Here is a 27,357-nt window from a genome sequence, read left to right as displayed (position 1 = left end):
CCTAAAACCTTTAAGCCTTTATTGGGCCCCAAGTCAGCATTAATCTCTTCTTCTCCTCCATTAAAAAAAAAATTGGAATGGCCATTGTATGTATTGTATGTTCCAGCGTAGGTTAGTTGGCTGTTCATGTGTCTGTCTCCCACTCTGCTCTAAGCACTAATGGTTTGCTTTCCAATAGACGGTGAGCTCCTTGAGGGTAGCCACTCTATTTGTATTATGTGGCTTACAGGTTTTAAGCTATAATTTTTTAAGGTTTTATTTTATTTTGATTCTCTATCAATAAGTAACGGCTATTGAACTGTGTGATAAAGTGTCATGGAAAGATAGGAGAGAAATGATAATAAAAAAGATATTAAAATATATTTCAGGAAGCATTAGCCAAGTCAATTTAATACAAAGTATATTCAGATGCCCAGGAATACAAAACAGTCATGAGCAGAAATGGCCAGTGTTAATCAAGGAAGTTTCAAACATTTTTGTAGGTTAATGAACAAGTATGGCCTGAAAATAAGCACTGGGCCATGTGGTGATTGGAAAACACAAAATGGAAATCCAGAAGGATGAGTGAGGGAAGAGTGATAAACCATCTCTGTAATCTTATGTTTTATGGTATGTGCAGTGCAAGTTTTATAGCCATAGAAACTCTTTGGAAACTATTCAAAGACAGCCCAGTCCAATTTCAAACTTTTGAACTTCTCTTAGTGGCTACTACTTTTTGCACTTTTTCTGGAATTTTTGTATAACATCTTTATTTTTTCTCAGTTTTATATATAATCATTATGTCCTTACAGGAAGGTAAAGGACAAATTTTACATATTTTTTTCCACTAAAAGTATATTGCATTCTTTTTTTGTAACAGATTCATGCCCAAGCACAAAACAACCCATTTAAAGAAGATGCTCGGCCTTAAAGGAAATGGCGATGTGGTTCTGTCCATGGCCCTTCCTTTTCAGCCGGAGCAGAGAGATTCGGAGGATTTATTGAAGAATTTTAATTCAGAGTCTGATACACACTGTGGCCTTGATACTGCACGACAAGAATATTTGGGTAACTCATTAAGACAGGAGTCAGACTTGAAAAAGTCCACCTCGTCAGATAATTCAAGCCCTCATCATGGTGAAAATAAACAAAATCTGACTGTTGATCCCTGTGACATTTTGGGTGGAGTTGATAATCAGCAAAGACTGCTACACATTGTCTGGCCTCACAGGTGGTAAGTCAAGGCATGCCAATTTAGTAAGAGTTGTAGAACTGGTAAAAGAAAATATATTCTGTTGATTGACATAATAATTTGCTGTTCTTATTGCTTTAGAAAAAGATTATTTTAATGTGGTGGTATTACTAATGATCTGCCAAGGTGGTACTACTAAATATCTTCACATTAATGGTCATGTGCTTAGATTAAATTTGAATTACAGGTAATTATTTGCAGTGATTTGCTCAACTAACAGTAGTGGGTAGGCACTTCTAGCATATCGAGTCTTGTTCAAAAAGTTTCAAAATATAAGAATCAGATTCCATTTTATGCACACACTCACACAGTTATCACAAAACTATTTCATATATACACACTGATACAGCAATATTACCATTAAAGCAAGAATAATTTCCATTATTTACTACTTTGACCAGTTTCAACAGGGTGGCTTCATTTTACTTGTCGTAAGATGTATATCAGTACATTTGAAACCATTCCCTTCACTCAGATGCCTCTGTATTGTGCTAAGCAAAGTTCTTTCTAGCCAAGTCTTTTCTAAACAGAGGAAAATCAACTGCAGCATGTAATCTCACCAAATAAAAACTCAAACTTAACCCTGGCTCCTATAAATTAGGATTTAAAGAGGTAAAATGTCCTGATAATCTTCTGGTATTAGGCATGAACATTTTAATCTAGTTTTTATTCCTCCCAGTTAGTTTAATCTGCATGTGGCCTGATTAGAGTTCACTTCCCCCACAGATTATGGGCTCTTTATTGCAGAGATGCTAGGCTGATCATTAGGTCCGATTTTCTGAGAGCAACCGTTTGCAGGTGAAGTAATAAGCGCACCACACCGGCCGGGCAAAGCGCCTTTGCTGAGGATTTGCCTTCCAGCACATTAAAACTCTAGAAGCTCTCCCAGTTGATCTGCAGCATCTGGTACCTAAAGGGATTTTCATCTTTAATTCTAAATGTATGAACGTAAAATGTAGGGATTGAAAGTTGATGTGGAATGTGTTTTTGAATTTGTTTGTGCAACTTCACACTTCCAGCATAGCCTTTCTAAGGTAGTAACAGGTATATTTAAATCATATTTTACTTCGACTATGACAGAGTTCAGTATTCTTTGATGTGATTTTAAAATGCAGTGGGTCTAGGTGAGATTAACCTGTTTCAAGGTAAAATAGATGTCATCATTTACTCCCTACTGAAAAGCTTTTTCTTTTATTCCATTAACCTTTGGTTGTCTCTGAAGTACTATTTATTGCAAGAAAATCAGTTCTAAAAGTTGGTTTCAGGTTATCATGAAAATGTTAAATTAAATAATTTCTAGTCTGCTTTTACAAAACAGAAATATGGAGGAAAGAGTGAAAACCATGTTATTCAATACTTTGCACAAAATAAGACAGAGCTATGTTAATAAAATTAACAATATTAAATTGAATAATTCCCTCTCTTCCTTTGTATATTTTTGCTTTAATTTAATTTAATTGCCTAAAGTTAGTTGCTTAAAGAGATGCAGCATTATGTTTGTGCACATTCTTATTGTTAAAGCTAAATTATTTTTAATTTGGAGAAGAGGGAAAAAAGCCGCATCAGCAAGAGTAAATGCCAAAATATAAAAGTAACACATTCATCCTTACGGGTAATATAGTAGAACATTGGAAACTTGGAGGTTGCCAGACACATAGCTAACATTAGGGCTAATTTTGAAAATCTAGCGTGCAGTCAATTTTACTGATGCCTGGGGACATACAAGGTAGAAGCTGACAAGAGAACTAATTTTGTTTGGGTTATTTACTGCTATGCATCATCCGCAGGTTCCCGCCTGACACACAGCTATATGAAGGGGGATATTATCACACACTAAAAATTTATGTTGACATTCGATATTTGTTCAATATGTCAGCAGTATTACTTTCATAATCAAAAGAGTAAGAAAAAGAGAAAAGAAAAGCACTTTATGCTCATATAGATATATCTTTTTAATAACAGTCTATAAGGTTAATATAGTTTACCTTTGAGAGTATACAATGAAAACAAGCAGGGTTAGGAGGGGAAATGACAGAAAGCATCAACCCGAGCTGTTTGTTTGCCATTACCTAAGCGAGCCATGTCAGCTCTCTGGCCCGCGTCTGATAGCTATTTGTTGTACAGAGAGCACGGCATAAAAAAAAATATCAAACTCTTAATACTATTGTGTGCCCATAACCATCTGTCACTGCTAGCCTGGAGATGAGAGGAAGATTACGAGGAATAAACACTGAGCCGCCGAGCATTGGTAAAGCCTTCGGGCAAAAAACTCTTGTGGGGACATCAAAGACATTCTAATTCCGAGGCAGTCAAGGATTACAGTGTGTAACCTGTGCTGACAACAGATAAATGACTGGCAATATTGTGCCAGAGCTGTTGGGTCCTGCATGGAGTACTGATGATGATGATGATGATGTTATCTTGCAGAATGGACTCTGCTGGGATAATTTTATGATAAAACACTTTTTTCAAATGCCACTGGGTCTAGGCAGACATTTACTAGCTACAGGGGTAGCAATCAGTTTCTTCAAAATTTACTGTTCTAAGCCCATTCGAGTTCCATCGCAGCAAGACTCTTCAATGAAAATCTAAAACGCCTATATTTTCTTTAGGAGAATTTATGCAAATGTTGTGAGCTGAACTCCTACCCTTTAGTGGTAGATGCTTTATCATCTGATTTATGTAAATTTGCTCATAAAAATACAGTTTATTTTTAATTGGTGAATATGAATTAGAAAATTAAGATTCTGGTTCAGCATTCATCAAACATCCCCAGCTACACGCACACATGTATTTAGACCCCTGATCATATGGATGGGAATCATATAATTGACCAGTCAAAATGAGTGGTATTCAGAAGGAAACTATGGTTTCTACTACGAATGACCAGGGTTGTGTTTCTTGTTCAACCCCCTTAGTTTGAGCCTCCCCCATCCTTGTACTTCACGTATTCTTGTCAGTATTTTGAGCTGCTTTAACTCCCTACTTGAAAAGGGGGGTTTTCTTTACAGTAGCCTGCAGGAAGCTCTTTAGAAGCAGGAAGTCTGTTGCATTTTCACCTTGGCCATGTATCTTTACCAGAGAGAAGGCATTGATGATTGTTTCCATGTAAACCTGAAGGAGAAAGGAACACTGGAGAGGGCAATTGGATTCTTAGATCTTGTCATTACCTTGCCTAACAAAACAAAAATAAAACCCTCCTCTTTATCATAAAAAAATATGCCCATGAAATCATGCAGTTGCAGTAGCCAACTCTAAAAATGAAGTGATGCTGACCTCATTGTGTTAGTTCCACACTGGGATCATGAATGGTCTAAAATATAGTGTCAGCCTCTAACATATCTCGTACTAAGTCAACCAAATGTAGAGCCTACTTGCTAGAATATGTATCAAAATCAAAAGTGACATTTTCTAGAAGACACATTCTGGCTTTAAATCTGTGTTAAAATGTCTGTGCATGAGAACAGGCCCTTAAATGCAATGCTTGCCCCTCTCCTCATTCTTTCTCAAACTGAGCTTGTCAAGGATTATAGTGTGCAACATCTGCTGACAGTAGATAAATAACTGACAGTATTTTAGCAGAGTTGCTGGGTTCTCTGCAGAGTAATTTGTTTTCTCCTTTCTACCCAGTCTTTAATGTTTTGTTATAAACATCTATAGCAAGGCACGGTTAGTAGAAATGACTTATAGAGAAAGACCTGTAAAAAACAGGCTGCAATTGGCACTGCTTGTTTTTTGTTTTTTTAACTATTTTCTTTCCAAATGTTATACAAATGTTGTAATATTAATCCAGGTTCCAACCTTTATGTAAGCATTCTCTAATAATTATTATAACGGGCATAAAAGACACACTGCTGGAAGGACCAAAAAAAACAAGTTTAGACTATATTGAAAGATCACTCTCTCAAGGCCACAGTTCTCAAACTCTGGTCTCAAGACCCCTTCATACTCTTAAAAATTATTGGGATACCAAAGAGCTCTTGTTTGTTGGGATTATAGCTATCAGTGTTTACTGTATTAGGAATTAAAACTGAGGAAAAAGTTTTAAAATTACATTAGAGTGTTTTAAAATAACAATAAAGAACCAAATATATGTTAGCATAATAATGTATTTTTATGAAAATTAACTATGTTTTCCCAAAAAAATCAGTGGGAATAGCAACATTACATTTTAAAAAGTCTATAATGTCTAAGTAGAAGATATTTGGATTCTTATAACTGCTTAAGTGTTTAATTTATTGCAATATCTTCTTTTGGTAGAAGTTTATGAAGAAATTCTGCCTCACAAAGAAATATAGCTGGAAAAGTTGAGTGTTTAATGATTTCTTCAGATTATTGTAGATATTCTTCTTTGATACTATACCAAAACTTGACAAGTAGGAGTTCCTTAAAGGTTTGCTGTAATGTGGAGTATGAAACCATGTAAATGATTTCTTCATGCTCCGTTACATGCAGTTTGAATGGATTTTGTAGCATCATGCATTGGTGATTTGGGAAATACAGGTTCACCAAACTGAAGATCTTCTAAATGTTGACACAATTCATTACACAATTTCAAAAAATCGTATTTGTTAATATCACCATTGATCTCATAAAGAGACATTTTTGAGTAATGGGAAGCTGTCAAGCTAAGAGTGTAAATGCAATTTTTTCAAAATTCTAATGTTCCCTTAAAAGCTTAAATTTATCATTGCAACAAATACTATCACTTATTTTTCCTTGAGTGACAAGTCCACATGGTTCGTGTTTGAGAAAATGCCTGCCAAATAGCAAAGTCTGATTAACTGTGGTTTATCTATCAGTTGTTCTTTGAAATAAACTCACTGTTTCATGAAAAGACAACTAGTTTAGCTGACAACTCAAACAAGCATACAAATACTTTTTCTCAGGACAGCTGTTGTATCTTGGTATGCATGTGTGTTTCTCATTTTATTACATAGATTATTAAAAGATACCTATCGAGGGAATGAACTTAAATAAAATTAATAAATTTTACTGCTTCTTCAACGACATGCTTAAATAAAACAGACTTGTTTGTGCCATTGCCTTGAATTGTGTTAAGACAACAGCAGCTTTATTCACTATTGTTTTTGCACTGTGAGGGCCTATGTCAACACAGTGAAAAAGGCAAATTACATCTTTAGTATCCTTATGAAAATAGTTTTACCTTGCAGCCTCCTTGAAAAAGTCTTGAATACACCCAGGAATTCAGACTACTCTTTGAAAACTACTGTCAAATGGAACCGATGTGACATATGTAAATATGGCTGCCACCAGCCATTGGAATTGCCTAATTTGTAGTTCTCATAGACTAAATATTTTTTCCCTGAATATTAACGTATTTTTTTTTTTTGGCTTAAAACTTGACAGTGAACAAGTGTTTATCTTATATAAGTCAACTCTCTCAGACCGAACACAATTTGCCTCAACGTGGGCTAAGTAGCTAGGAAGCCCTAGGATACAGATCTGTGATATAAGAAATTCTGCTCTGATCATAAAACCCCTGTAATTGGCCCGTAATTGGATGCATCTTGTTAAGAAAAATAAAGAGTGGGCTGTGAGGCATGTTAAAAAGTTTGAAATTGTTAGAGTAGCTATAGTTTTCAAGTCCTACCATGACCTCATCACTTGGGATATAGGGAAATTATCAGAGCTCTTCACTTAAAGTAGAATGACTTTTTATGAGCTATATGGTATTTGTAGCATTTTCCATAAAATAATGATAAATCAATTTATGCAAAGTTGATATAAAGAGTGTGAATTCAGAAAGGAAAAAGTCCAATCATTGAGAACTAAAAGCAGTTTTGAAACATACTTAGGTGAGTCACTGAAGTAAAACATGTACCATAATATTAACAACTTTGACATCTATATTTTAAGAAACTTTGGCAATTTCTAACAAAATATATGATTGATATAAAATGGAAAATTATGCTTTATTACTTGATACTAAAATAAATTACTCTGTTTCACCCTTTGACTCTCTGAGGTTTAAAAATATAACTTCAAAAACACAATCAATGACTAGTCTTCTGAAAGGATGTGTTTTGGATGATTGAATGATATGCTTTTCAGGCCAGAATAAACTTACGTTGGTTTTCTCATTGCTGAAATAACTTAGGAAAAGTATGGTGAGTAAACCATCTTAAATCTTTCAGGCTTTACTGGTCATTACCTTATAATAGAATACTTTGGGAAGGACAGAGGATGGTGTGGGGTGGATAATACTTTTGGAAATCAGTCTTCAGGTGCCATGCTAGGCTGTGAACAGAAGGGCAAAGTGCTAATTTTTGGACACTAATTTTCTTTGTTCTATTTCAATGTTATGTGTAAATCTGTTTTTCTAAGAGAAGAGTGATCGTCACAGGATAATGGTTCTGGAAAAGATGTTCACATGCTCTGGCCATCTGCTTTTCAGCATACTCCACCAAAACTTCCTCACACCTGTGAGAATCCATCTTACGTGTTCCGATCTCTAAAAAAGATGATTCCATAGATGCTTTCCATTAGCACTATTCATTTTCACAGTTAAGTAACCCTTATAAGGTTATAAGACAAATACTCCTTATAACTATTGTAAGTAGCTAGTTCTCAGATTGACTAGGAATAATGACCAATAGCTCTTTGAAAGGGATCATCCAACCAGTTCTGTGTTTATCCATCAATTAGACAGTCAAAGCTCACATAAAATAATAAGGTTCTAATTATTTATAGTCATTCTCAATTTGGTGATAAGTTTTTAGTTACATTTTTCATGCCTAGAGTGTCTTGGGAAATTTGTTGGTTGGTTTATTTGGTTGATTTTTGTCTTTAAAGAATTTTATCTTTAAAGAAAATGAACTCTGGCATTTAAAAAACAAAAAGCTCTCTAAAGAATTTTACCAGAATTTTTGGGAAAAATTACAATCAAATATCTGGCTAAAATTACCATGTGCTATATGACTTACAGTTTTATTTTATCCTCGAACATAGCACTATTAGATTAATCTATGGGAATCTATTTCAGGATTTTGAATTAGTGGTAAGAAAGTAGATACTAAGAAATCCATGGCCAAAGAAAGGGTCTCACCAGAATCCCATTTATAATTTCCAAAATTCCATTTTTGGTGCCTTGCTGACTATTTTCCAAATCATTGAACATATGGAAAATAAATACAGATTCAACATTTAGTTTCTCATTGCCTCTTGGATTGTTTTTAACATTTTAACACACCATGTCAGCATAAAGAACTTCTACCTATAGCAGTCACAATCTTGGTATTGTTATAATAGAATATCATAAACTAAAGCTCTTGTTACCCTTTTCCTGCCCAACATGGTTAAAAAGTTCACTAAGCATGATTCATTTTGTAAACATACTAATTGTTGCAAAAGACGCTGTTTCATTACGGTATGCTTATGACAGTCATCTTCAACTGCTCAGGACCCACATCTGCCTTTGCATCCTCTGTCACCATTCTTTTGGTCAAATTCTTACACCAGACTTCACTTAACATCATAGTCAGGGGTGGGTGAGTTGGGAAGTAGATAGCTAGGTGATATGGATGGAGGGATGAATGGATGGATGGACAGGTGCATAGGTGGATTGGTAGATCATCTGTTTCTTTGCTATATATTTTTATGTTATATACATGATTGTGTGTGAATTTAAATAGATTTCTCCTTTCCGGTCACTAAGCCTTTTTCCACACCATCCTAGTAGACCTAACTTCTCTTTAATTAGCCTACTCTTTTCTACTTTTTTTTTTAAGGCTAATATTCCTCCTGTTTCTCTCAATGTGTGGTGTTACCTGCCTTTCCATGATGGTAGTCATCATATATTTCTCTAGTGATGCCTTGTAGTCTTCTGCCTTCCGCAGACATCTTCCCTGATTTAAATTCCAGTGAAGTGTTAATCCCCCTGACTGTAAATGTCCTCGCACCAAAGGCACTGTGCAGTCCAGTGTACCACATAAACATGTATCAGAACTTTGCACTTTCCACATGCCTAGTCCTAGCCCTACTCATTTCATGTTTTCAGTGGTGGCATTTGTTTTAGGTTCTAAGGTTTTTCAGGATAGAGACAGAAACTTTTTTTTGTTTAGGGGGAATTTTTTCCATGCATCTAACCAGAGTGCCTGGCAATTAGGGGTACTTAGTCAATGTTACTTAATGTTAATGAATTATAGGGTGGCTGTTTGGTAATTGACCATCACCTGCTCAGCAAGTCCAGTTGAGGTTATGTCTCTCTTCCTGGGAAGAATTCAGTTTATCGAATGACAGATAGACACGGTCATGTGATCAGCATTGCTTTTACAAAGCCTATGGTTTCTTGGTTTGTTTTCTTTTATGAAACGCCTTTATAGGCATTGTAAATACAAATCCTTCAAGATTTTGTTAAAATAGAATAATGCATTTTAACAGAAGAGTGGTAATGGTTGGGAAGAAAAGGTCAAACTGGTTAAAACCGAAGTAATTTCTAAGTTATTATGGAAAAACAAATCCAGAAGTAAGATCCCTGTAGATTATTTTTTAACCTGCCCCTCCACCATAATCCAGGTGTTAAGTCATTTTGAAACAATCCATTGAAATCGCTTTTTAAACTCTTATGTGAAATCCTAAGTGAATGAGATCCAATAGCTTTTCTAGATTACCCAGGAAGGTTTTCATTTATTTATTTATTTTTTACTCGGTCAGTCATTCCAAAAAATTCTAAGGTAGCACAGCAGTAACTATTACAAATTATGTAAGCTTTTTCCCCCCCTTCTATCGTCTTTATTGGCTATGCAACTAATTAGCTATTTCAGCATTATTTGGCCTGGCATCATTTGTTGGTTAAACAAAAGAAGGGAAAATTCAGAAACAGAGAAACGAAATGTTTAAGGTTTGTTCTTACTCAGATGTATCCTCATAGTCCCTGTGTCCTGTTGAAGGAAATAATTTATCATGATCTTAGTCAAATGCATTTCTCTCTTTGCTGTCCTTTTTTATTAATTTAGATATGTTTCTGAGATGAGAATTGATGTTACTTCTAATTATAGTTACATGTAGTTAATTTCCTTCTTTTTTCTTAAGCTTGGTGTGAAAGGCAGTTTCCTCCAAAAGAGGCGGTGGGGAGCTGGTTACAGGGAGGGAAGAATACTGATAGAGCTGATCTTCCTGTTGCCTTAGCAACAGATTTATTTGTTAGGGGTTGAAATGACATGAGTTAATATACCGCATACCTGCTGATCGGCAAACTCCCCTATTTCAGCTGCAGTTGACAATTAAGTCCTGGACAGCTACAGCCAGGGGTTAATGTTCCTCATTAGGAGAACTAGGTCATTACTGGGAAATCAAGGCACTTAAGGCAGCATGGGTAAAATACAAAATTCAGCATCTAGATGAGTGAGGCTTTTTTATGTTAATTAACCTTATTTGCCTAGGTTTAAAAAAATCATATATGCACATGACAGTGGATCAATTAATTGAAAAAAGAGCTAGTTTACTTTACTCTCTGAGTTGTCTTCATTTCCTTTGCAAGGATTTCATTATTTTATGGAAAATTCTTATGTCTATATGATGAGTAAAAAGGGTATTAAAATTAAGAAGGGAATCATCATGGAAATCAGCTTTACCACAAGGGAATGAGCAAATAAAAGCCTTGGAAATGAAAATAAATAAGCTTTGCTAATACCTCACCTAAGGAGCGGAATATAAGCCCATCAGAGCTGAGAGACATTTAGAGGTACTTCTTTGCTTCTTTATTAGGCAGTTACATAGTTATTTGACCTTCAGAAACTGAAACTTTGGAAAAGTGATTCCAAGTGATTTGTAAACATTCTATTTGCAGAAAGCTGTATAGCAGTTTAACAAACAATAACTTTCCACTTCATAATTGGCTTTTAAAAATACCAATAAAATTAGATACATTCGTTGAAAGTTTTTATTAAAATGTCTGAGTGGGTGCTTTTTTCACTTGATAAGTTCATAAATAATGTATCAAGCCCCTTCTGAAAGCTTTGTTTTCTTACTTCTTTAAAGAGCCTTTATGTTGAAAGGGGGGTATTTACAGAGTAGAAAAAGATTTATTGCCCAGAATCCTGTTGTATCTTCATTACTGTACTGCCTCCATTGAAACCACTTCTTACCAGTTTTTTCACTTGTGGCAACTTTGTAAACATGAACAAAAGCAAAAAGATGCGCTTACCAACTTCACCCCCTAAAATACGATGTCTCTTCAACTGAAAAACTAAATCATTAAAATTTTCCTCCCTCCACCCACATGCTATATAAACTGTTTTTAATCATATAAAATTAATCGATTGACCCCAGAGACTTAGTATGGAACTCTTGTCATTTCTTTCCCCACCAAAAGAAATGTGCAACTCTCCTTTCACTGACTAGCTCTCTGTGGTTCGGTGTATATGTTTTCACCCCTCAAAAATCATTATCCTGTTATATAAGTGAAACCAGGCCCTCTGATACTTCTTTAGAAAGTGTAACTCTAATAAACCTCTGTTAATATCATGTATATTGCCACTTATCCTCAAACTTGGCAGAAAATTACTGTATTAGGTGGCACCACTCACCTTCCTTAAAGAAGCATTTGTTTCCAGTCTAAAATTAGACGTGAGCCTTATGCAACTGCCCCTCTTCACCTACCACAGTCAATTCTTGTTTTTAACAAGAACACTTTTAATGGAGAAATTGTTTCCCCAGTTTCAGAATCGTTGCCCAAGAGCCAGAGTCCTAGCATGAGGAGATATGGAAGAAACTGTTAGCTATGCCCCCAAATTTCTCTCTTTTTCTTGGGAACACAGACCACATTTTCCAGCCTGTGTTGCCGTTTACTTGGGGTGGCTGCATGACTGGTTCTTAGCCAATAAATGTAATAGAAAAAAGTGATGTGGGCCACTTCCAGGCCTGGTCCATAAGAATTTCTCACCCACTTTCTCCCATGTTCTTTCTCCCTCCTCGCTGGACAGACATAGAATGCACTTGTTGAAGATGACAGTGTCTCCCTTGGCTTGGGACCTTAAACAGCTACGTGGAAGAGGACTGCCCCTCTGATCTCCCCACCTGCCTAGTACTCTTATAGAACCTACCTTAGTGGATGCGGAAAGCTGCTATTATAATCCAGACAATATAGTGGTGGTTTGACTAGGGTAGTAGTGTGTCCGGAATTGGTGGGTTCTTGTTCTCACCGACTTCAAGAATGAAGCCGCGGACCCTCGCGGTGAGTGTTACAGTTCTTAAGGTGGTGCATCTGGAGTTTGTTCCTTCTGATGTTCGGATGTGTTCGGAGTTTCTTCCTTCTGGTGGGTTCGTGGTCTCGCTGGCTCAGGAGTGAAGCTGCAGACCTTGGCGGTGAGTGTTACAGCCCTTAAGGAGGCGCGTCTGGAGTTGTTCGTTCCTCCCGGTGGGTTTGTGGTCTCGCTGGCTTCAGGAGTGAAGCTGCAGACCTTCGTGGTGAGTGTTACAGCTCATAAAAGCAGTGTGGACCCAAAGAGTGAGCAGTAGCAAGATTTATTGCAAAGAGCAAAAGAACAAAGCTTCCACAGTGTGGAAGGGGACCCAAGCGGGTTGCCAGTGCTGGCTCGGGCAGCCTGCTTTTATTCACTTATCTGGCCCCACCCACGTCCTGCTGATTGGTAGAGGTGAGTGGTCTGTTTTGAAAGGGTGCTGATTGGTGCGTTTACAATCCCTGAGCTAGACATAAAGGTTCTCCACGTCCCTATCAGATCAGTTAGATACAGAGTATGGACACAAAGGTTCTCCAAGGCCCCACCAGAGTAGCTAGAGACAGAGTGTTGATTGGTGCATTCACAAACCCTGAGCTAGACACAGGGTGCTGATTGGTGTGTTTACAAACCTTGAGCTAGATACAGAGTGCCGATTGGTGTATTTACAATCCTTGAGTTAGACATAACGGTTCTCCAAGGCCCCACCACAGCAGCTAGATACAGAGTGTCAATTGGTGCATTCACAAACCTCGAGCTAGACACAGGGTGCTGATTGGTGTATTTACAAGCCCTGAGCTAGACATAAAGGTTCTCCACATATCCACCAGACTCAGGAGCCCAGCTGGCTTCACCCAGTGGATCCCACACTGGGGCTGTAAATGGAGCTGCCTGCCAGTCCCGCACCGTGCGCTTGCACTCCTCAGCCCTTGGGTGGTCGATGGGACTGGGCGCCATGGAGCAGGGGGTGGCACTCGTCGGGGAGACTCGGGCAGCACCGGAGCCCACGGAGGCGGGGGAAGGCTCAGGCATGGCGGGCTGCAGATCCCCAGCCCTACCCCGTGGGAAGGCAGCTAAGGCCCGGTGAGAAATCGAGCACAGTGCCGGTGGGCTGGCACTACTGGGGGGACCCAGTACACCCTCCGCAGCTGCTGGCCAGGGTGCTAAGTCCTTCATTGCCCCGGGGCCGGCAGGGGCTGCCGGCTGCTCCAAGTGCAGGCCTGCCAAGCCCACGCCCACCCGGAACTCCAGCTGGCCGGCAAGTGCCGCAGGCAGCCCCGGTTCCCACTCGTGCCTCTCCCTCCACACCTCCCTGCAAGCTGAGGGAGCCAGCTCCTGCCTTGGCCAGCCCAGAAAGGGGCTCCCACAGTGCAGCGGTGGGCTGAAGGGCTCCTCAAGTGCCGCCAAAGTGGGAGCCCAGGCAGAGGAGGCGCCGAGAGCGAGCGAGGGCTGTGAGGACTGCCAGCACGCTGTCACCTCTCAGTAGCAGTGGCAATTATAAGTGGTCAGGATATATTTTGAAGATTTGGGCCTGAGTAAGTGGGTAAATGAAGGTGCTGTTTACTGAGATGGAGAACACTTGGGGAGATCGATTTTTAAAGTTTGCATTTAGACATACTAAGTTAGAGATCTTCTAGACACACGTGGAGATTTCAAGTTAGAAGCTGATATTCAAGTCTGTTATTCAGATGAGCAGTCAACACTAAAGATAGAAATTTGGGAGTTATCAGCGTAGATATGTACAATTCCTTTAAAACAGGTTTAAAATATATTTTAAGCTTCCTGATTTTAAGCATTGTATTTCTACGAATTCCATAGGCAGCAATTATAGCCTAGTTATAGTTATAGCATAGTAGGTTCTGAGTCTCTGTGTAAGTCCTGGCTGTCACAGTTACCAGTCTTGTGCCTTCAGTCAAGTTATCTACTCTCTAACTTCAGTTTTCTTCCTTATAAGATGGGAATAATGTCAACTACATTACAGAATTGTTCTGAGGATTAAAGAAGATGATATATGTAATTGCGTTAGCACAGTTCCTGGCACAGAGTAAGCACTTACTAAACATTAGCTATTCTTAGTAGTAAATAATATAGAGTACTTCATTAGCTCACATGGGACTCTCACTTTTGCCCACTGTCTCTTATTGGTTAAAATCAATTTTTTCTTAACTCTCCTAGAAAAAAAGAAAAGAAATAGCTAAATAAAGTCATCTTTTTTCATCTTCATTTTCAGCCTACCCAAAACAAGTACATACTGTACAGAAAAATGGAATTAAACTACAGAGCAAACACTTCTAAGGAGCAGCATCTGCCTTGTAAATGAAGTCTATAAAAGGCTACCAAATGTCCCTTCACATTTTTATGATTGTTAGTTAGAGTATTACTAAACCTGGATGGAATTTTTTTTTGAGGCTCTTACATCAAGCACCCACACTGTAAATATCACAAATTATTTCCGTTTTTAACAAGATGGCTGCCATGAGCCTTCGCTAAAGATTTTAGCAGGAGTGATATAGTTTTAAAGATATGATTTGGTAAAAAGCACTTTCTGCCTGTATAATTGTCATATTTTTAAGCACAGTACTGTTTTAAAAACAGCTTTAATGGGGTATAATTTATATGTCAAAAAATTTAACTATTTTAAATATACAATTCAGCGATTTTTAGTAAATTTACAGAGTTGCACAACTATCCCACAGTCCAGTTTTAGAACATTTCCATCACCTTAGAAGGAATTCTCCTACCCTATTAGGGTCAAACCCTGTTTTCACCCCTGACCCAGGAAACCACTAATCTACCTGCTCTCACTATAGATTTGCCTTTTCTGAATATTCACATAATTTGATTCATACAATATGTGGTCTTTTACGTCTGGTTTCTATCACTTAGAATAGTGTTTTTGAGGATCATCCATGTTGTAGCAGGTATCAGTAGTCCTTTCCTTTCTAATGCTGAATAATATTCCATTATATGGGTATAACAAACACCTGTTGCTTATTCATTTGTCATATGATGGACATTTGGATTGTTTTCACTTTTTTAGCTGTTAAGAATAATGCTCTTGGTACATTTGCATAGAAGTCTTTATATGGACATATGTTTTCACTTTGGGGGAATTAGATACCTAGCAGTGGAATCACTGAGTTATCTGATAAATATATGTTTAAGTTTTTTAAAAACAGGCAGATCACATTTTAAATACCTACTAATTTTTTCTTAGATTCATTCATTCATTTAAAAATGTTTATTGAGCCACTTCTTCTAAAGCCAGGCACCATACTGTGTACTAGATATAGTCAACTCTTGATTAGCCACCATAATCAATTAAATGCAGTCTGGATGTTTAAAATCTCCTTGTTGTCCATAAACCTAATATAGGGCGTTCTTTCAAGTGTCTTCAGCATAAAAAGTCAATCTTAATGGGCCTGTTGTCCCAAACATGTATTGAAGGGCTGTATGTTAGGGGGCTACCAGGAATTCAAAGATGAAAAGTATAACCTTTAGGAGCCCATAGTACAGGAAGAGAGACGGGTGTATGGCCTCCATATACTTCCAGTGTCCTTGCCATTTTCTAAAATAAAACACATCTAAATGCAAACCCCTGCTTTTTTTCCCCTAAACTCTTTTATACTCCTGTTTATGAATGGTACATTTATTCCCTCACATTCAGCTCCAAATTATTACCTTGTTTGATTCCTCTTCACTTGAACACTATATTTGCTTTCTATGGCTGCTATAACAAATTACCACCAACTTGGCAGCCTAAAACAACAGAAATTTGTTCTCTTCCAGTTCTGGAGGCCAGAAGTCAGAATTCAGTATACCCAGGCTGAAATCAAGGTGTTAGCATGGCCTCACTCCTTCCAGAGGCTCAGTTTCTGGTAGCTGCCACCAATCAATCTTCAGTTTGTGGCTGCATCACTCCATTCTCTGCCTCCAGTCACATTGCTTTCTCCTCTTTGGTCTGTGTCAAATCTCCCTGTGCTTCCCTCTTATAAGAATACATGCAGTTGCATTGAGGGCCCACCCAGATGTTCGAAGATAATCTCCCTATGTCGGATGCTTAATCATATCTTCAAAGTCCCCCCCCCACTTTTTTTATTTTTTTTTTGCTTGCCATGTAATAGGTAACATTCATGAGTTCCAAGGATTAAGATGCAGATGTCTTTTGGGGGGCCATTTTTCAAGCTTATGCAAGCACCATGTGCAATCACTATGAAGTTATTCATTTGTTCGTTCATTCATTTTATACTTTTTGAGTATATATTACCATCAGGAAGTGAATCAAGCACTGAAGATGTAATGATGAGGAAAAATCACACACACAGTCTCTGTTCACTTGAAGCTTACAGTAAATATTAATCAAATAAAAATTTGCCTGTGATAAATGTTATGAAGGAGAAATAGACAGAATAAGTAACTTTTCACATAAACATTAATAATGTTCATTATCAAGGCTTTAAAAATACAGAAAAGTTCAAATAAAGAAATTTTTAAAACTCACTGCAGATATCTACCATGCATAAGTAATTACTATTCTGTTGTTGTTGTTAATATCTTTTCATTTTTTTCTTTTTTCCAGTTAGGAATTCAAGGTGGAAATCATTACTATTCTTGATAAATAATTACCATGTGTTTCATTCCATATTCCTGTTTGGAACTTAAACACTATTTTGATTTTTTAAGTAATTACCCAAGTGATTTTAATATACAAACTTACCCACATATCTACCTCTTTCTTTAGTTATGATTGCCTCTTATATATTAGACCTTTTCTTCTGCCCAAAGAACATCTTTAAGAATTGCTTTTAGTGAGGGATTGTTGGTGGCAGTGTCATCTGAAAGTATCTTTTATCTCCCAGTTATTGTTTGAGTATATTTTTGCTGAGTTTATAGCTGTAGGTTGAGACTGTAGTCTCTCAGCTTTGTTTTGCTATTGAGAAGTTATTTAATCAGGATTTTCTCTCTAGCTACTTTAAAGATCTTGTCTTTGTCTTTGGTGTTCTTCACCTTCACTGTGATAATGTTTAGAAATCCACTTCTTTTAATCTTACTTGGAATTTGTCAGACTTCTTAAATCTTTAAGTTGGATCTTTCATCCATCCTGGAAAACATTTACCATTATATCTTCAGGTATTTCCTCTGCCTCATTCTCTCTCTTCTCTCCTTTTGGAATCTGGATCTAGATATTTCTTATTATCATATTTTTAAGCTTTTTTTTCATATTTTTCATGTCTTTTTATAATATATTCTGGATTCTAGATCATTTTTTCAGGTTTATCTTTGAGTTTGCTAATCCTCTTAAGCTATGTTGGACCTGCTTTTAACTGTGTCCCTTGACTTTAATGATTTTTTAAAATTTCTCAAATTTATTTTTGTGACTTTTTCAAAACTCTTCGGTCACTTTTAATAGTGCCTTGCTCTTTACATATTTAGTCTCTTATTTCTTTAAACATTTAAAACATACTACTTTTGTATTCCACGTTTGATAATTTTAGTATCCGAGAGCTTTGTGGGTCTGCTGCCTTGTTTGTCTTTGCTTATGGGGCTTTGTTTCCTGTGTGTTTTTTAAATGTGAGCCTATGTTTTTTGGAATTTTATCATGGGAAATTCTTTGAGACCTGCCTGAATTGTATCTGGATTTCTCCTGAGGGGATGTGTGTTTGCCTCTGTCAGGTGCTTAAGGAAGCTACCAGCCCAGTGTGAGATAAGGAAATTACAGGAGAATTTTATTAATCTGTAGCAATAACAGCCATCTTCACATCTCTCCCGTGCATTCTTTTCTTTCCATCCTACTGATGCCCCATTCTCCTGGTTCCAGTCCTTCTCAGTGCAAACCTAAACTACTTAATAGCCTTCTAATTTTCTCTTCTCTGACCTTGGCACCCTCTAATTCATATCTAGGGTAACTATCCCAACCCATTACCTTCTTCATGTCATTTTGTTCAGAGTCCTTCTGTGGCCTTCACTCTCTTTATCAGTGGTCTCAACCCTGGCTGCCCATTAATATGAGGAATTTTTCCCAAATTAATTTCCCAAATTAAGAATGTCTGTCTACCTTACACCAATTAAACTAGAACTTCTGAGAGCAGGCTCTTGCATCCTTTTTTAAAACACATCCTGAACAACTCTACTGTGCAGCCAGGATTGAGAACTACTGGTCTGCAGGATAATTTTTTTTTTTTTTAAGGAATTACCGTAATCTAGCAGATAAGACCTTATAGGACAGTGGTGCTTAACCCTGACTGCACATAGTAAATACCCATGTGCAAGCCCCCACACTGAGAGATTCTGATTCATTTGGTCTGAAATGAAACCCAGTGTGTATTGGTATTTTTAACAGTTTTGTAAGATTTGCAACACACAGGGTTGAGAATAAGGATAATAGATTCAGGGACAATAGATTCACAGGCTTCCAGGAACCAGGCTGGTAGTGAGAGAGGGGGACTAGGTGGGAACTATGGTAAACTGGAGAGCATCACCACTCCATAAGGGGCATGCAGCCCTACTGAACTTTTAGTGATTATGAAACATGACCATCACTTGGCAACTCCTGCTCTGCAGTATAGCCACATCTCACTCTTCTAGTCAAATCTCAAGAGTTCTTGAAAAATATTCATATATGTGTACGTGTGTGTATGTATGTGTACATATATATATATATATGCATGTATATATGCATGTATATGTGTGTGGGTATCTCCAGCCAGGAAGTATGAGGGTATGTTTACCTTTTTCTTCCCCAGCTCAGTGCATTTATTCATGTTCTGCTCCTTACCTGCAATGCCGTCCCTCCTCCTCCATGTCTGCCTAATCATCATCATTCTTTAAGGACCACTTGTGCTTTCTCTGCCATGACATTTGAGGGCTGGTGATTGGAGGAGATGGGTGTTTTGGGAAGGGGACTTACCCTGTATGTCCCTTTCTGTCTTACGTAAACCTGCCTCCTTGAGTCTCTGTTTATCTTGACCATACTTCTTTGGGAGTTAAATAAAACAAAGCTTTATATTGTTAAATTTTTTAGTGTTTTAGCTTTATGATTATCACCAGTCAGTTCTATGAATGGATTTATTACATTTAAAAAATTAAATTATATTATATTAAATTTTTTATATAATATAGGAGATAGAGTAGGAAATAGAAAGCCTTAAGTATGTGGATTTAGATATGTAAGGATTAAAAACACCAAGATTGACTAAGATAATTATAGTAAATGATGTAAATAAGAGGTAAAAATAAAACAGAATATCTCAAAATCAGATTTGGGCTGGGGAAAGGTGAATCAGTAGGAATGTCTTCAGTTAAATTATAGTAAAAGCAAGCCACACTCATTCCCTAAGATATTTTATATACAAGTCATTTATTTCAAAACATGTTCAAGTACTGTGACCCTAAAAGGGCATCTGAAAGATGAAAGAATTAATATTTTTAATTTAGCATAAGAACCATGGTAAATGAATTTGAACTATAGTACCAAATACAAGGAACCCAAGCCATAACCATTCACTCATTCAGTTGTTCACAACACATATTTACAAGGGGTAAGGAGGTTGGCCTCCCCAGTGCCCATATATGCCAGATTGTAGTGTTTGAGCACATTCTGTGCAGCTACACTGCCCGGTTTGAATCCCAGTTCCGTCCTTTACCACTGAACACCTTAAGCGTAGGCAAGTTGCTCACCCTCACTAAGCTTTAGTTTCTTCTTCTATAAATTAAATAGAAGAATGATACCTACCTCGTAGAGTTGTTGTAAAGATGAAATGATTTAATCTAACCACTGGTCTTAGAGCAGTTCCTGATTCATATCAGAGCTATCCTGTGTACATTTTTGCTGCTATTATTAATCTGTGTTCCTCTTTAACTCAGCTTAAGTTCTAAGAATGCTTAGGAGCATCAAGGAAGATGTCTTGGTCTCAATTGGCATATGGCCACATTGGTATCCTCTAAAAAGAATATTGACTTGCCTGATTCTTGGTGATCACCTCATAGTGTTGGTGTCTTCTTGTAAGTTCCCATCTGCCCACAGGTTGCATGATTCATGCCAGTGTGCACTGCAGGGACTCCTCAGCATGACCCAGCACCACCTATGTCGTGCTGGCTGTATCAGGTAACTCCTTTATCTCACCCAAGGGCTTGGAAAATGTGGTTCCTCTCCTGTTTCCATAGACCTGAGAAAACAGCAAGCTTGCTTTTAGTCCTCCCTGACCCAGGCTATTTATGTTCCTCAATTGTTCCCATGCCTTGGTGGCCACAGGAGTGCCTGCAAAGCTGCTGCCTCCTTGGGTTCTAGAGGAAAAGACACAAGCCATGGTCACTCTTCCATCGAACTGATTCTCTGCCACCCTATTTTTCCTAGTTTTCAGCCTTGGGTGTCCAATCAAGAGTATTGGTAGTCTTTCCAACTCACCTTTCCCAGCCCACAGATTTTTTTGTGTTTTTTGGGGATGCGGGAATTTGGGAGGGTTAGGAAGAGTGTTGAGAAAAAACCTATTTGGTATTACTCTTCAAAACTGTTGTTTAGAACTCAGCCTCAGGATTTTAAAGTAGAAATAAATAATTGTCTTCTCGTTGCATTTCTGTTTAATAACCCTACCTTAAGGGCAGAGACTATACAATATCCTTGACCTCATTGCTGGGAAGCAAGGGAGGAATGGATGCAAAGTAGGAAATACCAAGAGAGGAAGCACATTAAACAAATTAATACTTCAAATATTATCCTTCCACACATGTATTGATATAACTTCTTTTGAGACTTCTGCCTCAGAGAACTCCCCAGTCATTGCAGTACAACATAATAAGTGAAAACCCAAAAGAGGAAGCAACTAATTCTGCCTGGAAATGTCAGGCAACGCTTCACTGAGGAAGTGAGGATAATTGAAAGAGGGATTCCATTAGATATGTTATTTCCCAGTTCCTGAGCCACATATGTTACAAAGGAGAACAGTGATTTAATCTGAATGTGAACCTGTATTCATGGAGTCTAGAAAGACTCGGCTAGAAATGGAAATAGTGTTTGTCTTTACGTTTCCATTTGTAACTCTAAAATCGAGATGAATAGTCTGGTGTACATGATCCCTGGTGTTTGGGGCTGCACTTGGGCTGCAGTGAAGTTGATGGCACCTTGATATCCCCAGCCCCTACTCAAGGTCATAGAAAGAGCTCTCATCTCTTGTGCCAGAGCCCAGGACTCACAACTGGAGGCCATTTTAAATGCGTAACTTGAATCTATAAATTACCTTGGGCAGTATGGCCATTTTCATGATATTGATTCTTCCAACCCATGAGCATGGAATGTTCTTCCATTTTTTTGTATCCTCTTTTATTTCATTGAGCAGTGGTTTGTAGTTCTCCTTGAAGAGGTCCTTCACATCCCTTGTAAGTTGGATTCCTAGGTATTTTATTCTCTTTGAAGCAATTGTGAATGGGAGTTCACTCATGATTTGGCTCTCTGTTTGTCTGTGATTGGTGTAAAGAATGATTGTGATTTTTGCACATTGATTTTGTATCCTGAGACTTTGCTGAAGTTACTAATCAGCTTGAGATTTTGGGCTGAGACGATGGGGTTTTCTAGATATACAATCATGTCATCTGCAAACAGGGACAATTTGACTTCCTCTTTTCCTAATTGAATACCCTTTATTTCCTTCTCCTGCCTGATTGCACTGGCCAGAACTTCCAGCACTATGTTGAATAGGAGTGGTGAGAGAGGGCATCCCTGTCTTGTGCCAGTTTTCAAAGGGAATGCTTCCAGTTTTTGCCCATTCAGTATGATATTGGCTGTGGGTTTGTCATAGATAGCTCTTATTATTTTGAGATACGTCCCATCAATACCTAATTTATTGAGAGTTTTTAGCATGAAGGGTTGTTGAATTTTGTCAAAGGCCTTTTCTGCATCTATTGAGATAATCATGTGGTTTTTGTCTTTGGTTCTGTTTATATGCTGGATTACATTTATTGATTTGTATATGCTGAACCAGCCTTGCATCCCAGGGATGAAGCCCACTTGATCATGGTGTATAAGCTTTTTGATGTGCTGCTGGGTTCAGTTTGCCAGTATTTTAAGCAATGGCAACAAAAGCCAAAATTGACAAATGGGATCTAATTAAACTAAAGAGCTTCTGCACAGCAAAAGAAACTACCATCAGAGTGAACAGGCAACCTACAAATGGGAGAAAATTTTTGCAACCTACTCATCTGACAAAGGGCTAATATCCAGAATCTACAATGAATTCAAACAAATTTACAAGCAAAAAACAAACAACCCCATCAAAAAGTGGGCAAAGGACATGAACAGACACTTCTCAAAAGAAGACATTTATGCAGCCAAAAAACACATGAAAAAATGCTCATCATCACTGGCCATCAGAGAAATGCAAATCAAAACCACAATGAGATACCATCTCACACCAGTTAGAATGGCCATCATTAAAAAGTCAGGAAACAACAGGTGCTGGAGAGGATGTGGAGAAATAGGAACACTTTTACACTGTTGGTGGGACCGTAAACTAGTTCAACCATTGTGGAAGTCAGTGTGGCAATTCCTCAGGGATCTAGAACTAGAAATACCATTTGACCCAGCCATCCCATTACTGGGTATATACCCAAAGGACTATAGATCATGCTGCTATAAAGACACATGCACACGTATGTTTATTGCGGCACTATTCACAATAGCAAAGAGTTGGAACTAACCCAAATGTCCAACAATGATAGACTGGATTAAGGAAATGTGGCACATATACACCATGGAATACTATGCAGCCATAAAAAATGATGAGTTCATGTCCTTTGTAGGGACATGGATGAAACTGGAAAACATCATTCTCAGTAAACTATCGCAAGGACAAAAAACCAAACACTGCATGTTCTCACTCATAGGTGGGAATTGAACAATGAGAACTCATGGACACAGGAAGGAGAACATCACACTCTGGGGACTGTTGTGGGGTGGGGGGAGGGGGGAGGGACAGCATTAGGAGAAATACCTAATGCTAAATGACGAGTTAATGGGTGCAGCAAAACAACATGGCACATGGATACATATGTAACAATCCTGCACATTGTGTACATGTACCCTAAAACCTAAAGTATAATAATAAAAAATAATTAATAAATTAATTAATTAAAATAAAATAAAATAAAACAAGGAACAACTTCAAAAAAAAAAAATAAATGCGTAACTTGTTGCAGACCTAATCCTCATTTTAAGAACCAGCCTTCAACAAATGTGAAATGGAGAAGTTTTTCCATAGCAGGCACTGCCCAGTTGCACTTTTATTTGTTATTTACCCTCTTTTTGGTGTGAGCCTTTTACCTCTAGCCCAGGTGCCCAAAACTTCCTTTTTTGATATTTCACACAATTCTTACCCTCCATATACACTTATCGCATTACAAAATTTTCCCCTCCTGATCTTCCTTTAACCATCTGAACTTACATTCTCTTAGTGGTCTGTTAATTAGTCCCAAAAGAATAGGAGATACACACATACATTTGTATATTTTTAGATTAAAGCACAGTAACATGTAAATTTTTGCTAATATCTTAATGTGTTATGTCCCCAAGGGTTTATACATTTTGAAAGAGGTCCTGCTTTTCCAAAATGAAACCCAAAAAGGGAATTTCACTTATCCATCTAACCATCTATCCATCAAATAATATTTAGGATGAACCTACTTTGAACTAAGTACTTTGCTAAGATGGTACTACTTATACCTAGAAAAGGCTCCAGCCTGAAAGAATTTCAGACATTGTAAATAGTAATAGATGTGATTTGGTGAACAATTGACTTTCCTTAGCTCTTACATCATAGAAGGTGGTGGAAGAGAGGGGCAGCCTCTCTCCTTGATTGGAATTTAGATTCCTTGAGGGGAGTGTCTCCTGTTCTCATTAATTATGAACGTATTCCAATATCTTGTACAAAGTCTGTCTGGCACATGAAGTACTCAGCTCTCCTCCATCGAATGAATTCCTGACTTCAGGTAAGAATATATTTTTTTGAGGCCAAAAGCTCTGATGAGGTAAGAGAGTTTTCTGTTGTCCCGAATTTTTACATTTTAAATAATACACTGTAAAAAATAATTCCAATTAAATGGACCCTTGAGCTATACCACAATGTTTTGTTAGAGATTGTTTTGAATATAAAGTTGGTCTGCCTGGCATCCTTCCTAAAGGTAATTGATACTCAAGTAAAGAGGAGACCCCTTAAAACCTCTAGTTGGTGTGGATTTACTACTGAGAACCCAATTAGCAGATGAAAACACTCAATACAAGGCATTTATTACTTACTGGTACTATAAATGCAACAAAGATATTAAACTACTAATTTCTTTAGTTTAAATGGTTAAAATTGTACCTCATTTAAATACTTCCCAAATCTAAAATGTACTAACATATGCACTAGCTTTTAAGTTTAAATAACTTTTTAAAAATATTAAAACTATAAAGATGTAAAGGAAAAGTAGAATAAATACTGAAGAAACTCTATGCTTAAAAAATGAACAATTAATTTCTTAGTTCTGCTCCTTAAATACATACTGCTCTCTATAGTATATGTGAGCATTTTGCTAAAGCAAATAGCATTGTAAATTAATATAATATACACATGATACTGAATCTTGGAATAAAGTTTCTCATTTAGAAAGCAGTTTCCATTTTTAAAAAAGAAAATATATTGTCATGAAATTTGAGTTAAACCCTTCTGGTTTCTAAAACCTTTTAAAAGGTTACTTTTATTTTAAGATTTATATGGGAAATTCAACTTCCAGTGCCACTTTATTCCATGAACATGAGTGAACTGCATAGTCAGAAGAAAATTATTTCTTGTACCAGCCAATGTACTTACGTAATCCTCCTGGAAAATATGATTATTACTTCTTGCAAAAAATGGCTTCTCTTACTGATTGTTTCCTTAGTACTTCATGCTCTGTTCCTCAAGACTGAAACAGGTGAAATGGGAGAGTTCCCTTGACCCTTTTGCGGGACTTGCAACAGGACTGGCTCATTTACTCAGCCACTGTGCTCAGTCCCTTATGGGAAGGAGCACACAAGCCAGGGAATGTGGGAACTGGAGTGAATGAACACTGGAACCAGCCGGTTGCTTCTCTCTTGCGGAGACAGGCTCTGTTCAGGCCCCACGGCAGCATCCAAGCATGTTACAATGCTCTTTTAGCTCTACTGTCCAGGAGGAGGTGTCTGTGACCCCCAGAGCGCCAGAGGGTGTGTGTTATAATCAGTGCTCTTTTAGCATTTGCCATCTGCAGATGGCTAAGGTTAACCAGCTCAATAGAGGGTCAGGGTGACAGCCTTTTACACCCTGCCCTCTTGGTACCCAAGTTCTTGTCCAGCGTCCAGGAAGAATCAGGTAACGTGAATGAATTAAAGGGTGGTAAATGTGGAGGACTTTATTGAGCTGTGGAAGTGGCTCTCAGTGGGAAGGGGAGCTGGAAAGTGGGTGGAGAAGGAAGGTAATCTCTCCCTGGAGCTCAGCCATCCCCAGCCAAACTCCTCTCTGACCATAGTCTCCAACCTCCAGCTGCTGCTTCTCCTCTCGATGTTCAAACACTTCTCCCTTCTGTGTGTGTGTGTGTGTGTGTGTGTGTGTCCACTGAGTTTAGGGTCTGGGGTTCTTATGAGCACAGGATAGGGAGCAGGGTGAGCCAAAAGGCAACATTCAGGTGGGAAAACAGGGATAGTTCTCACTTTGAGCCACAGGTCCAGGCTTGAGGGTGGAGCCCTTGCCAGGGACACCATCCTATTCTACCCAGTATTTCCCTGCCTCCTGTCCATATCACAGGCACAGGGAAACTCTTAGCACCAGCAACCTGCAATCCCTGTGGATTCTCTGCTAAGGAAGGATTTTTGTCTTGCACTGAAGGAGTACCCTTCCCCTTAGAGAACCATCTGCTGGCCTTCTCTGAAAATCTAAGGGTATCCTCTCTCCACTTCCACCTGCACATCTATTTGGTCTTCATTATCTTTGGCAGCTTTTTCACCTCTTATGTGATTTAGGGTTTTTGATATCTTAGTGTTCTGAAAGATGATGTTTGTACTTCTATTGCTAGTTTTTGTTGCTTCGAGGTAACTCCTAAGAGAAGGGGAAAATAACAGTTTACTCTCCCAATTTCAGTTGTCACTTTTCTATGAAGGTGACTTGGTACAATGTTATAAACATCATGAGAAGGAATGATGAACATCCTTATCAGGAAAAGAAAGACATATTTGGTGGTAATTAGCAGTTGGGTCAAGGATTGATGATCGATATGAGGGTGACTGCATTAATCGTGGCTTGGTGGCTGGATTAATGGTGGCATTTGACAAGATTAGAGGTGTAATCCTGAGAAGAAAAACTCAGTTATGGACATATATATGTTTTTACACAAATAAAAGTTTTGCTGTAAATGATATTTGTAACTGTGTTATAAATAAAAATGGCGGTTTACTGAGTGCTCACTATGTAATTTGCATATGTAACTCTTGATACTTTAGATGCCAGTATGTATAATTCAAGATAAACATTAAAACCTTGGCTGGGCGTGGTGGCTCACGCCTGTAATCCCAGCACTTTGGGAGGCCGAGGCGGGCGGATCATGAGGTCAGGAGATCCAGACCATCATGGCTAACACAGTGAAACCCCGTCTCTAGTAAGAATACAAAAAATTAGCTGGGCATGGTGGCGGGCGCCTGTAGTCCCAGCTACTTGGGAGGCTGAGGCAGGAGAATGGCGTGAACCCGGGAGGCAAAGCTTGCAGTGAGCCGAGATCACGCCACTGCACTCCAGCCTGGGTAACAGAGCGAGACTCTGTCTCAAAAAAAAAAAAAAAAAAACCTCAGAAATGACACATTTCAGTTTATTATAGATAACTGATTATAAAGTATAGCAAACTTTTTAACCAGTTATCGTTGCTATAAAACTCACTAGAAGATTCTTA

General features: G+C 38.0%; 1 protein-coding gene across 50 annotated transcripts in view; it reads left to right on the top strand.

Moving 5' to 3' along the window:
• The window catches only part of GTDC1 (glycosyltransferase like domain containing 1), a 452,114-nt gene that overhangs the window by 353,536 nt on the left and 71,221 nt on the right, over positions 1 to 27,357 (top strand). For 28 of the 50 annotated variants that reach the window (XR_010118861.1, XR_010118863.1, XR_010118864.1 and 25 more), the window contains one exon: positions 860 to 1,213. The exons of 10 other annotated variants lie outside the window; for them this stretch is intronic. Coding sequence is in view for 36 of the 40 variants with exons in the window: in XM_063631327.1 (XP_063487397.1) it covers positions 860 to 1,213 (354 nt within the window). In the remaining 4 variants the exon portion in view is untranslated. Of the gene's footprint in view, positions 1 to 859; positions 2,643 to 27,357 lie in introns of those variants that run through there. 12 more of the 50 variants (XM_063631349.1, XM_063631354.1, XM_063631353.1 and 9 more) reach the window with 2 other exon arrangements.

This window comes from Symphalangus syndactylus, chromosome 22 (genome assembly GCF_028878055.3).
Source record: "Symphalangus syndactylus isolate Jambi chromosome 22, NHGRI_mSymSyn1-v2.1_pri, whole genome shotgun sequence".
NCBI classification, from domain to species: Eukaryota; Metazoa; Chordata; class Mammalia; order Primates; family Hylobatidae; genus Symphalangus; species Symphalangus syndactylus.
Note: the sequence above shows the minus strand (reverse complement) of the source record. Positions and strands in the feature narration are given on the sequence as shown.